We start from the raw sequence: 14,808 nt of genomic DNA on the forward strand, positions 1-14,808 counted from the left end.
CCTCCAGTCTTTCCGTTGTGATGCGTCCTGCTCACACCACACATGTAGATCCGTCGTTAGCGCGCAATCATCTGAGAACCCAGCGCTTAACAACACCCGGCCTTGTGTCAGATACCTCAGCAGCTTCATCATTAGCACAGCGATCTGTTGCAGGCCTTCCTGAGATGTGTTATCGTGCAGTAAGGTGACCCTGTGTTGTTTACCGCTCTGCACTTGCAGGAGCAGACAGCATGTTGGGATTAACAGCATAATTAGCTCACTCTGTCAGAGATTAGCAGCGTGTTAGCATTCACTGTCAACCACAATGAAGCAGAGCGTGCTTTTTATTAGCCCCACGCTAATGTGAAAACGACACCCTTTATTGTTTGGATTTCTTTCACATTGATGCATGAAACTGTTCATCAAAGATTAGTTTAATTACGCAACAGCACAGCACGTCTGCATTCACATGAGGGGGGGGGGGGGGCTTCATGTGTGATTAACTCAGATTCTCTCCTAATGGACGAGCTGTGTAGGAACAGGCGAGCGGTGCTGAATGGATCTAATGTGAAAGCACCATCCCACCTAATAATAATATGCGTTCACAGGGCTGTTATGCAACATGTGCATTAACAAATAAGCTCTAATGGGGAGCGCCTGGTGAGGAAAACAAGCGCCCCTAAAGTCAAAGTGAAAATGCAGATCACAATAATGAGTTTCTGTCCTTTTTTGGGAGAATTTAAAAAGGTACAAATGAGATGAGCGACGATAAATATCAAACATAAGAGCACAAAACAAAGCGATAAGTAAAGAGCGTCACGTAGCGTAGTTACCACTTAATACACATTTACAGAGCTTTAGCTGTCAGGTTAAAGATCTGTCAGATTGAATAGAAGTCTATGAGGAAATGTTCCTGCTCCTCTCCTGATTTATTACCTCAGATTGAATAGAAGTCTATGAGGAAATGTTCCTGCTCCTCTGGATTTATGACCTCAGATTGAATAGAAGTCTATGAGGAAACGTTCCTGTTCCTCTGGATTTATTACCTCAGATTGTATAGAAGTCTATGAGGAAATGTTCCTGCTCCTCTCCTGAGTTATTACCTCAGATTGAATAGAAGTCTATGAGGAAATGTTCCTGCTCCTCTCTGGATTTATTACCTCAGATTGAATAGAAGTCTATGAGGAAATGTTCCTGCTCCTCTCCTGATTTATTACCTCAGATTGAATAGAAGTCTATGAGGAAATGTTCCTGCTCCTCTGGATTTATTACCTCAGATTGAATAGAAGTCTATGAGGAAATGTTCCTGCTCCTCTCTTGATTTATTACCTCAGATTGAATAGAAGTCTATGAGGAAATGTTCCTGCTCCTCTGGATTTATTACCTCAGATTGAATAGAAGTCTATGAGGAAGTGTTCCTGCTCCTCTCGATTTATTACCTCAGATTGTATAGAAGTCTATGAGGAAATGTTCCTGCTTCTCTCCTGATTTATTACCTCAGATTGTATAGAAGTCTATGAGGAAATGTTCCTGCTCCTCTGGATTTATTACCTCAGATTGTATAGAAGTCTATGAGGAAATGTTCCTGTTCCTCTGGATTTATTACCTCAGATTGAATAGAAGTCTATGAGGAAATGTTCCTGCTCCTCTGGATTTATGACCTCAGATTGTATAGAAGTCTATGAGGAAATGTTCCTGCTCCTCTCCTGATTTATTACCTCAGATTGAATAGAAGTCTATGAGGAAATGTTCCTGCTCCTCTGGATTTATGACCTCAGATTGAATAGAAGTCTATGAGGAAATGTTCCTGCTCCTCTCGATGTATTACCTCAGATTGAATAGAAGTCTATGAGGAAATGTTCCTGCTCCTCTCGATGTATTACCTCAGATTGAATAGAAGTCTATGAGGAAATGTTCCTGCTCCTCTGGATTTATTACCTCAGATTGAATAGAAGTCTATGAGGAAATGACCCTACTTCTCGAAGTCAAAGTGAATATGCAGGTTTCAGCGAGACATTTCAGTTTATTCCGGTATCAAACGAGGTACAAATGAGATAAGCAACAGTACACGTCATAATGAGCACAGAATGAAAGCAATATAGGCACAAGCTATATGCAGTTACATATAAAGCAATACATGAGGTTTTATTCACATCTCTAGCAAACAGAACAGTGTCTCTGCAGGCGTTACACTCAGAACAACTGTTTCCTGAGGCAAACAAACCAACATGAGCTAAAGATGAGAGGAACAGGAGCAGGCGTGATGTAGAGTAAATGGAGATGAGAAAGAGGAGGCGGAGGAAGACAGAAAAGGAAAGAAGGGAGCGCTTGTTTAATAATCATCGAGCTATTCTCAGCACCGCTGTCCTTTAGATGATCTCAATCCCTCGTTTCTGTCCGGCTGTGAGAGGTGGGGGTGTTTCTTCATTAGGCTCTTTTTAAGCTTTTTCTGTCTCATTGAACTGCTGAACCAGGAGAACGGCCACCAGACCAACGGGAGGAGAGGAATATCCGGTAGTAAGGCTATACAAGTTTCTTTATTACCACACCAAAGGCTTCAGAGCAACGGTAAAGCTCAGTTACAGCACAGATTGGATTAATAGCAATACAACAAACAGAGTCTGACTCGTGTTTGGTGGTTCCTTATTGTCGCATTCATTTGGAGGCTTTAAAATGTTAACCGCACAGTAAAACACATTGTTAACTTTCAAACGAGTGCCCAGTAGTCTGGTTACATTTTAATAACAACATTTACAGACCTGTGGTTTAGCCGTCATGCTAACGACTAAACCCCCCTAAAAACATGTCAGTACGCCTTCTATTCCTCCATAAATGGAACCCATCTTTCACAATTCAGATTGAAGAAGTCTATGAGGAAATGACCCTAGTTTTAACTTGATCCCCTCAGTAAACATTTTCCTCCAGAGTTTATGGTCTCAATCTGTAGTTTCAAGTCTTCTCAAACTCAGCTTAATGTTCCTGTAGTAAACTATCTTCCACTTTAGAGTGAAACAGAGGACAAAGCAGCGTTTTGGCAGATCCGAACACACACTTTGGTTCAAACCAATCTTTACTTAATAACTAAACTTTCCACGAGGCCGAGCGCCAGACCGACTTTTATTCCTGACAATTATTAGATTATTAATAGCAGAATTAGATTTTACAAAATGCCACACCAGTCCTGGGAGAGTTCCCCGTCCTTCTAACGGCGGCTCGTTTCGCTGACTTACGGCGGCCATGCTGCTCTGCGTCGTTAGAGAAGCTGCTAATGAGACGACAGGAACATGAGATATGCAACAGAGATCTGCAGAGGGAGGTTCGGTGCTTTATTTTGGGATCAGCAAACTCAACGATTTGCATAAAGCAAAAACCTAACATCATGCAACCTAACGAACAGGTCTGCTTATTGTTACAGCATTAACTGCAGTCCATGTCTACTAATTGGTAAACGAGACTAAACACCGTCCCTCAAACCGACTTTTTAAAGCAAAGAATACTTTTTCATCCCGTTGAAAGTTGGATCATTTACAATAAAACAAATACAAATATTAATCAAATATTTAAGAAAACACGAGAATTAAAATGAGAAAATAAAATAGAATAAATATAAATATATTTATAATGAATCAAAAATATGAATAAAAGATCAAATAAAATAAAGTATATATTATATATATAGGGGCAATAAGATGATAAAATACAACACAAACACATCTCTGTAGACATACTGTTGTAAAAACGTGTGTGTTATGCCTCACTTTACCCTCTCAACAGCAACTGATTTAAAGTGGCAATGACAAGTCCTTTACCAACCTGGAGCCCCAGAGCTGCAGAAACTGAATGAAAAGAGGAGAAACTTCTGGAGCATAGAGACATGAGGGGCTGAATTGTCCTCTTTTGGTTCACCTGGAGTCGGCAGCAGGTTGTGAATAACGCTCTCTCTCATTCCCTCAACGTGCCGTGCACTGCGAACGCTTTACACGCTCTCTGGGTGTGAGAGCGTGTCGGCGGGGACCTTTATTCTGCAGGAGGTCAGCTGCTTCCTCACAGGTTTAATCCTGGATCAAAGCACAGCCTCGCTAAGAGGGAACGTTCTGGATTAGCTTCTGAGGGAATAACATAATAATGGAAATATAAAGAGACTCAATATTTAAAGTACAGCCCATCACGTGATGCGGGTCAGCCGAAGAGCCACATCTGCATTACAACGAGCCAACGACCCATTTACTTTGGTGATACATTCTACAATCTGCTTTAGAACGCCTGTGATTACAGTTGTTTGCACTCTTAATATGAAGATGCTGTAAACAACAGTGCAGGAGAGGTGGTTCCCAGTCCAAGTTCCCCTACAGACTGGGCCACTTAATGGCTTCTCCTTTAAAGCATCTTATTATGACTTAAGGGCCAGGTTTCAGAGGCTTCATTAGAACTGTTGGATCACTCTGTATTTCATCATGCTTTCAGTAAGGGAAATCAACCCGATTACATTTAAAAGTATCTACTGACGTGTTTTATGTCGTAGATTCAAAATCTCTTCAGTTTATTTCAGGCAAAAACACATTCAGAAAACCATTGACCTCCAGACAGGAAGTGATGAATGCTGACTGCAGTTGTTTTGGACTCAGACTTCAGTATTTGTTCAGACGTTGTCTGTGTTTCTGTGTTCGTCTGAACTCTGCAGACGTCTGAAGCACACACACACACACACACACACACACACACACACACACACACACACACACACACACACACACACACACACACACACACACACACACACACACACACACACACACACACACACACACACACACACACACACACACACACACTCTGGATGTATGTCCCCCACAGTGTTGGTTTTATCCAAATCTCCATCTCGAGTCTCAAAGCGAACCCCCCCCCTCACAGCGACCTGATGGAGATTGAAATGTCATTTCCTCCCCGTCTCCTCCGTGTGTTATTCCATCGCCTCACTCCTCCTCCCGTTTACTCTCAATGTGTCTCTGCAGTAATTTGTTGTCGCCGCCTCGCCCTCCCACACCGTCACAAACTTTATTCCTTCGTCCTCTCGGGTCGGAGGACGTTACTCCCCCGGTCCTCAGAGGGAGCGGGCTTTTAATCAGACAGGAAGTCTCTGCAGCCTCTGATACAGACTCAACTCAGGTGATGTACACACTGAGGTCTGCAGGCTCTCAGGAGTCCTGCAGGAGGCTCTTATAGGTCATTCAGCAAATGAGGAAAAAGAAAAACGATCCAAACGGTCCTAACTATGATATTCTCTGGCGTTCCCGCTCCTGTAGGTGTTGGTGGATGTAAATGGTCTGCAGAGCCTAAAATCCCTGGGTTCCCAGTCTCAAACTACTCTATTGGACCCCTTTGTTTACTTCCGGAACATAGTGACATCACTATGTAACACTCACGCTCAGATTGGCTAGTGCTCCAACACATTGTACGTGATAGGCTAAGAGGGCGGGACATCTGTAAGCTGGTCGACCAATCACAACAGAGCCGTGTGAGAAACAGAAAGAGCTTTCTGAGCATTAAAGCATGGAGAGAGTAGAGGACACACTGATTTTGTAAAACAACAAAACTGTTGTGGATCAGAGGAACAGGACAAAGAAACATTATCTAACACATTTATAATCAGTCTGCAGAATGCTCCAGGAGAATGTCAGATGAAACACTTTGTGTAATACATCTGCAGAATAAGGACCCTGTAATTGCACTTCTTGCTGCTCTTTATATTCCTGTATGATTTGGACAAGACGTCCCATTAAAGCAGAGGTTTCCCCAGAACAGAAATGATCATTGCTGCATGCTCAGTCCTTTATGACCGCCCCCCCCTTGTCGCTCTCTCAGCGGTTTGAGAGCAATTATTAGTCTGCAGCATATAGAAATCACGCGGCCGCTGCATTGTGCTCTCAAATGAATCCATTAGAAGCGCCAGGACGGGGAGCGAGATTCAGACGCTGCTAATTTCAGATCCCCGAGGTAATCTGGAGTCGTTAACAATTTGAGTTCATTTGAGCCTGTGGAGAAAAAAACTCCAAGCTAACCTGAGTGAATAACAAACTGAACAGGAGAGGTGTTGTTCCGCCGTGGTTCCACGTTCACAGAGACGGATCGGTTTGGAGAGCGGTCGTGACGGGGCTGCAGATGGAACACACTTTATATGATATATTTCAGAGGCCGATAAAACCAGCCATTACACTTTATCCGTGCATCTCAAAGAAGCACCATATGTCTGCTTTTAGTGTCCCGTAATGAATGCTGATTCAGACAAACACACTCCGGAGGAAACAGAGATTACACCGGGTGATTTATATCTGAAGAGACAACAGAAACACATCTGGAGAAAGAAGCAGGAATTAAAAACTGCACACATTCAGCACCAGGCTCAAAGCCACATTTTAAAGGAGCAGTGTTCCTATTTTTGTAGGGTTTTGCTTTCCTGCAGTAGTGTGTTTTACAGGGGTCGACATTCACACACACACACACACACACACACACACACACACACACACACACACTATTCACCGATGCATTGCACTGTTATAAACTCTTTGATGTTTCTAATCTACACAAAGCTTCTCTCTCTGAGGCCGTTTCAAAGAAAACACTCTGATCTGAATGGCAATTACTCTGCGTATATTAGTGTGTGTGTGTGTGTGTGTGTGTGTGTGTGTGTGTGTGTGTGTGTGTGTGTGTGTGTGTGTGTGTGTGTGTGTGTCCCAGCTTTTGATTCCTACCTCTTGTTGTGTGTGTGTGTGTGGGTGTGTGATAATGAGTGCTGCTGCAGGGAATTTAAAACTTAATGAATTCAGTTTTTCCATCATTGAAATGAAGGTAAAACTCACAGCAGCTTCTGAACACACGAGAACACACCGCGGCTCGGAGCGAGAGGAACTTACTAACACAAACAAAAACTACTCTTACTACAATGTACTTGTTTTTCCCACAATCCTCTCTTTCGCTCTGTCCAATAAATGCATTTCCCTTTCAGAAGTAACTCGAGAATCTAAATGTAATGTAGTTCTTCAACAATCCGATCATCAATTCCTCTTTCATGCAAAAAGCAGTTTTTCGGTGCAAAACACAACAAACCCCCTTAATATATCATACAGAACTGAACTTTCAAGACCTTTCTGCAGGAAGACTGACTTTAATGATCATCAAAATAACGTGCAGTTATTTCCCATTGAGCGAACAACAGTTCAAACTTCAGTGCGATTCATTGCTAAATAAGTATGCCGTTGTATGCTTATCCAACTCCATGCACAGGAAGAGTTAGACAGACCTATATGAGGAAGAGGAGGAAGAGGAGGAGGTGTGGAGATAAAGACAAAATGTGGCAGCAAGTCACGGTGGGGGGGTAGAGAGAATTGGTGGCAAACGCTGGCATTTGGCTGCTGTCCACGGGAGACTGAGCTGCAGAAATACAGCGGGAGAAACCTTTTGGTGACACGAGGAGGAAAGAGAGGAGCTGACATTTGAGGAAGAGGAGCAGCGAGGAGGAGGGAATAATGCATGAGCTGCAGCGAGGAGATTTATCCTCCGCCTCTGACCTGCAGAGGACCGAGCATCCTGCAGGACTCTCAATGCACAACCATCTGACTCAGATGGAGTTCAGGAGGACGGCGAACATTTCACATTGAAATGTATCTGAGTCACAAACATCAAACCTGACCTCTGACCTCTGAGCACTGACCACCTGCTCCCTACACATATATAAACCATGGTGTGTTCATGCTGGGCACATGCAGACATGCTGATGGAAATCATGGTCGTTCACTTACACTATACAATCATTTTAAGATTGGTTAGTAAATTTGGAGGAGAATTAACAGGACACGAGGACCTGTCTCTGATCCATCCAGGCGTGTGTCCCTCTCTCCCTGATTGTCTCCCTCCAGGTGCCGCCTCTCCCTCAATCCCCAATCAGAGCCGGCATTAAGGCCTGAGGAAGTCTCTCTCCCTTCTCCTCGGAGAAAAGTAGTGTGTGGGGTTTACTTCCCTCTCACCCGAGACAATAAGGGAACCTAACACCTGATAAAAAGTCAGGTTCATTTTAGGGTCTTTTAAAGGATTTTTGCAGCTTCCTTTTTCCCTACTCTCCTGGAGCAGCAGTGAGTCCGGGACACAATCCCTTAAACATACAGATATCAACTACAACACACCTCCACTCGGCATCGAAGCAGCACCTGAATGCACCATGATGCAGCCTTTAAAGACTCGTCTTTCTTTTGTCACTCTGAAGTACTTCATATTTTCCCTGAGAGAATGAGGTTATTAATATCCCTCCATCACTAAGAATCATTGCGTGTTCTTGCAGCTGCACACTCACATGCATTCATATTTATTTAGATGTATGTGGGAGGGCAGAGGTCCCACATGCTTTGTGTGTGAATAATAATGTGTCTTTATGATCATTAGTGTGCAATGGGAGGTTTCCATTAAGTCTTTGTTACATACATGTGCCGCTGCTTCATCCACTAAACCGTTACACAAGTATAAATACAATAATTCACACAGAACCAAAGAGAGAAGGCTTTACAGGTTTGTGATTTGATTTAACGGCAACATGATGAGGGTCTTGAGGCAGTGCTGCTTGTTGTAAACACAGACATTGATTTACAGTCAGCTGAGCACAGAATATTTCTATTGAAATAAAAAGAGACTCCTCTTCTTTTCTGTGACATCTGTTCCATTTTAGAAAAATATATACTAAAAAACTAAAATATGTATAAGTTACATTTAACATGAAATCATGAATAATGACTAAAATAAAGATGATTATTTAAACTTGGTGTTTAGAATAAATGTCCAGTAGAAAAGCATCTTCTTGAAATTGATCCCATAACATATATTTAAAAACTGTCCCTATTTATAATCATTCTTTAACCCATGGTAATCCTGCAGTATTAATTACATTCATGCATTAAATATGTGATATATAACAGCACGAATGTTATTGTAATGCATCTGTGAGTCACACAGAGGTCGCTATCATGAAGCTCATAATGAATCATATAAATATAATTATGATAAACACCTGCAGCACATCCCGCTGAGGTGAGGAGGTGACAGCACACGGTGATAACATGAGTACTGTGTGATATTAGTACCGCTCCTACATGTGTATTAATCGCCGTTAAGATGGCGCCCACGTACGCTCACAGGGAAATGACTGGAAGTCTTCGGAGGGTTAATTAAAACCTCCCACTTCCTGTTTAATATTGATTGGTTTACAGGATACTGTTAATCAAGGGTAACGTTTTACAACTCCTGCCATGATTAGAAATATTAACGAAGGTTGTTTGAATGATGTCTCCAACTCTGAGGAAGCAGTGCTCTGAACGTGCCTGTTTAATAACTACATCTCCCAGGAGGCACTGGGGCAGTAGCGGCAGCTCATGCTAACAGAATAATGGTTGTCATCGTGAAGGAAATGTTGTTGCACAATAGGCTGCAGAATAATGACTCCTTATAAAACACTGCAGTCCAAAAGGAAACTGAAACCAAATGTCTTAAAACTCAATCAAATATCAACTCACAGATTCCAGTTATCTAACTAACTCATGCATGATCTCACAATATCATGAAACATCTTAAAGTTTAAAACAGATTTTTAAAATTCAACACATCTTTGAACCACAAAAGATAAAAGTCTCCAAAGCTGAATTTAGTGATCTTTAGGTTTACTTAGGGTGACCAGATTTGAGGTGGCGAAAAAGAGGACACTTGCGATTGTTGGGGGGGAAGTCTAAGTACAGTAGACTTCTGTGCAAAGCGCCATTCAATTTAAGTACACGCTTAATGGTCCCATGAAAAACTGTGAAAACCGGACGTTTTCATGAATTTATAAAACCCCCCGGACGCTCCGGACAGGACATAAAAAGAGGACGTCTGGTCACCCTAGTTTACTTCACTTAACCTGGCACCTGGTCTTCCTACATTTCCCAGAATGCATACATCTAAAGGAGATTTTTCCAACACAAATTTGCAACTTCTCTTTCTATGATCTCTTCCATTTTCATAAACAGAAGGATCTCAGGAATCAAACTCAAGTTGAGGACCGTCTGTTCATGCCTCCATACGATCTCCCGTTAGCGACACACACACACACACACACACACACACACACACACACACACACACACACACACACACACACACACACACACACACACACACACACACACACACACACACACACACACACACACACACACACACACACACACACACACACACACACACACACACGTTAGAGCTGCCAGGGTTTCAGAAATACTGATTGAAAGTCGGTCTCCCCTGAAAACAATTTCTGTCGGCCTTCAACGTGACATTCAACGACAACAACAACAACAGCAGCCTGCAGCTGCTCTGTACACAGGGCTGACAGGCTAACACCGAGGGGGTATGTGTGTGTGTGTGTGTGTGTGTGTGTGTGTGTGTGTTTGACTGTTTTTGAAATGAAGCTCAAATGCATAGAAAGGCACCAAGTGTCTGCATGTCAACTTATTTAAACACATGCGATTAGCTTTGCAGCACAGTAAGCAAACATTAGCTTAGCCACCCTTTGACTGCTATAAGCTACTGAAACTGACTTGTAGTTTTCCCATGCTGAATATCAACTTTCTTCTCACTGAAAAATCACACCCACCTCCCTCAGAAAAAGGCCAACGTCAGACCAAAACAAAACGTCCCATCAGTGTGAATGTTTTTGGTTTTGACACATGTAGGCGATGGCGCCCTCGCACCTTCTCTTTACGCTTCATCGGATCCCGTGAGGCGCTGTGAACTCACCCTCTTGATGTCCTTGCCGAAGGTCTCGCTGAAGCTGGAGCCGAGGATCTCAAACTGGACGTGAGAGTTGGCGCCGCTGTCCTTAAAATCCATCGTACCTGTCAGACCCGTGATGTTACCCTGCAGGACGAGAGAGACAGATTTACTTTCTCCATGATACCATTTCTATGGCTTTATTTGAGGAAAAAATAAAGGGGAACAGACGTGGTATTTCTGTGTTGGACCTGAAGGCAGCATCTCCTGTAGAGGAACTACACCACGGTCTCCACCGCTAAGCTAAAGGAGGCTAATGTTGGGCTATAAAGGAACTACAGCACGGTCACATGACTTCAGGTCACCACCGCTAAGGTAAAGGAGGCTAATGTTGGGCTATAAAGGAACTAGAGCACGGTCACATGACTTCACGTCACCACCGCTAAGCTAAAGGAGGCTAATGTTGGGCAATAAAGGAACTACAGCACGGTCACATGACCTCACGTCACCACCGCTAAGCTAAAGGAGGCTAATGTTGGGCTATAAAGGAACTACAGCACGGTCACATGACCTCACGTCACCACCGCTAAGCTAAAGGAGGCTAATGTTGGGCTATAAAGGAACTACAGCACGGTCACATGACTTCACATCACCACCGCTAAGCTAAAGGGGGCTAATGTTGGGCTATAAAGGAACTACAGCACGGTCACATGACTTCACGTCACCACCGCTAAGCTAAAGGAGGCTAATGTTGGGCAATAAAGGAACTACAGCACGGTCACATGACTTCACCTCACCTCCGCTAAGCTAAAGAAGGCTAATGTTGGGCTATAAAGGAACTACAGCACGGTCACATGACCTCACGTCACCACCGCTAAGCTAAAGGAGGCTAACGTTGGGCTATAAAGGAACTACAGCACGGTCACATGACCTCACGTCACCACCGCTAAGCTAAAGGAGGCTAATGTTGGGCTATAAAGGAACTACAGCACGGTCACATGACTTCAGGTCACCACCGCTAAGCTAAAGGAGGCTAATGTTGGGCTATAAAGGAACTACAGCACGGTCACATGACCTCACGTCACCACCGCTAAGCTAAAGGAGGCTAATGTTGGGCTATAAAGGAACTACAGCACGGTCACATGACCTCACGTCACCACCGCTAAGCTAAAGGAGGCTAATGTTGGGCTATAAAGGAACTACAGCACGGTCACATGACTTCAGGTCACCACCGCTAAGCTAAAGGAGGCTAATGTTGGGCTATAAAGGAACTACAGCACGGTCACATGTCGTATTTATCTGGCTTATCACACTCGATATTCAAACACAGTGTGGAGGCTTCACACGCTGCAGCATGAGGGTAACAAGCAGAAATGAACGACTACTTTATATTTGATCTTGTACCCGTCGTAAAAGAGACCTTGCCAGTAGTGTAAACTTTAATGCTCATGCAGATAAAAAATAATGAAGTGACAGATAGCGGCGGTGGGACAGAGGACGGCGGGATGAAGGAGATAGACATGGAGGAGATATTAAAAAAGAGGGACCAAAGGAGACAGTAGTAAAAGAGGAAGGAAGAGGATTAGGGTGGCCGACAAGAGGAATTAAATGTAACTCAGTAATCAGCCTAATATTTATACGCAACTATGCAAAGATGCCAGGTTCAAACTGGTGAAAGACATGCACATTTCATGTAGTGTTCTGCAGACAATCGATAGCTTTTAGGTTTGAACAAAAAAGGTAATTTATTAAGGTTTGGAAAAGTCCATTTCAAGAGATTTGTTAAAAAAAGATCCTACTTTATTCCATTTGCATTATTCCTATTGACTGAAATACCCTTTTGGTAGACTGCTTGGTGTCTAAACACAAAGTAGACATGCAAGAACTAGAAAAAGAAATGAAGGAGAAGTCCAAAGAAAGAGGACAAAGGGCTTCATCTCTGCAGAGGACGGGTGGTGGAGAGTTTCTGTCTCGTTGTGACCTTTGAAATTTACTGCGGCCGCCCTTTCCTGCACCTTTAATATGGGGCTGCGTCTCCTGAAGCTTTGTGAGCTGCTAAGCTGTGTGATATTGGTGTCAGATTGATGAGCGCCAGGGACACAAAGCACAGAAAACTGCCGGTTCAAGACAGAGAGAAGCTCCAAGAAAAGGTTTTGAATAAACAGGTTTTTGATAAATCAGTGCGAGCTTCACCCAGTTATTTTCCATCCCATGAGAAATGTTCTGTAATTCTGGAAAACAGGAAATTGAGTTAGTATTTTTACAGACAAACATCCTGTGTTCAATTGGGACTGCACAAATGACTTCTGATGTTTGAACTTAAAAGGTTTTGGAGTTTTGGAGAGGCTAGTGTTGTTTCAAAACGGTGGCAAACGTTTAAGAAAATGTCTTTCTTACATTGGAAATTATTCCTGTTGATTGAATGCTCTTCAGTAACCTTAGCTGCATGTGTGTAGATGTCTTTACTCTGTCTATCCTCCTTTCTGTGGTCATTGTGAGTGTCTTTGCAGACGCTTTGCATCCATTTGAGGTCAATATTGGTATTGATCCAGCAGAACTGTAGTAGTTTCTGAATAAAGACGTGTTTTTCTCACTGCTGTGTTGACCCTCTGCCTCTTAGTAGAATATACCGTGGGAAATGATGACATGTCGTATAAACCATCATTTGTTCCAGAGCTGAATTTCACTCCCTCTGAAAGGCCATGGATTAAATGTCGCTACATGACTTCCATGTAAAGCAAGACTGAAGACTCCCATCTCGGAGAGGGAAATGTTTGTCTGTCAGCCACTAAAGGTCAGGGTTATCGTCACCTGGAGGGAATAACGTCTGATAATGTTGGCTTTGGTTTGTGAGCAAAAACTCAGTGATGCTTCCACTCCTCCATCTGTCTTCCAACAATAAAGACAATATAAATGTCACCATGTGGGTATTTGTACAACGGAAAGTCACAGAATGAAGCAATAAAACACAAAGCAGCGTAAACTGTACCCTCCTCAGAATCAAAGGCGCCATTTACCTTCAAGTAGAGATCATACGCTCAAACCTGCGGCTAATCTTAAAGGCTTTAACGGTGAAACTGAACTTCACTTAAACCAAACCGTTAGGTAACCTGAACCAAACAGTTTGAGCTGTTGAACTGAACTTTCAGGACTGAATTGTCACTGTTATTACTAAACCGCCAGCTAAAGCATTAGCTGCTAAACTAAACAGTAAGCTAACATAAACTTACTGTTTTACTGAACCGTTAGCGGAAACACTTAGCTAACATGAAGCGAACTGTTCTAGCCAGGGGTGTCCAAACTTTTTTCACTGAGGGCCACATACAGGAAAACATACAAAGGGCTGGGCCCCCCAGTAGAGGAGAGGTGTTTTGCCTTATAGGTTCAATTATAACTTAGCAAAATCCATCAAATGTAGGAAAATGTGTTTAATAAATGATATTTATCTTAATCTTGTTGCAGCTCATTCCTTAAAACAGAAGCCTCAGATTGCTTAAATAAGGGGAATATGAAGGGTATAATTCACGCTGGGTCTGTAGACGCGTGTCCTTTATTCACTAAGATTAGTTAGAAAACGTTTCAACTGTAATTGACTGACTTCATTGAAAAAGTGGGCTAATTAACACATGTCATATATGTTTACATGTACATTTAAGAAACACAATATAAGAACAGCACAAGCTTCAGGGTTGGGCCATATTCCATTATACTTTTGGAGATTGCTGAGGGCCGATTCCAAATGGACAACGGGCCGCATTTTGCCCCCAGGCCATAGTTTGGACACCGCTGGGTTTAGCTGTGAAATCAAACCAAACAACAGAGGGTAAAATGAAACGTAAGCTATTGTGTACCAAACTGTGTTGGCTGTACAACTTAACAACAGTTAGCTAACACGGACACAGCGGTTAAAAGGCGGTGTTAGCTTACTGAACGAGACTGTGTTCTTTTGGGTCCTTTTTATTTCTCTCCACAGTTGGTCCGTGTCTCTTTGTGGTCAGTTCTAATCTATATGTAGTTATTTTAACTCCGCTTGTGGTCTTTTTA

At 42.8% G+C, this 14,808-nt stretch overlaps 1 protein-coding gene across 3 annotated transcripts in view; it reads right to left on the reverse strand.

Moving 5' to 3' along the window:
• LOC134871421 (glutamate receptor ionotropic, delta-1-like) overlaps positions 1 to 14,808 on the reverse strand; it is a 139,070-nt gene that overhangs the window by 30,782 nt on the left and 93,480 nt on the right. For all 3 annotated transcript variants that reach the window (XM_063894203.1, XM_063894205.1, XM_063894204.1), the window contains one exon: positions 10,792 to 10,911. In XM_063894203.1, coding sequence (XP_063750273.1) covers positions 10,792 to 10,911 — 120 coding nt within the window. The remainder of the gene's footprint in view (positions 1 to 10,791; positions 10,912 to 14,808) is intronic.

Source organism: Eleginops maclovinus, chromosome 10, assembly GCF_036324505.1.
Source record: "Eleginops maclovinus isolate JMC-PN-2008 ecotype Puerto Natales chromosome 10, JC_Emac_rtc_rv5, whole genome shotgun sequence".
Taxonomy (NCBI): domain Eukaryota; kingdom Metazoa; phylum Chordata; class Actinopteri; order Perciformes; family Eleginopidae; genus Eleginops; species Eleginops maclovinus.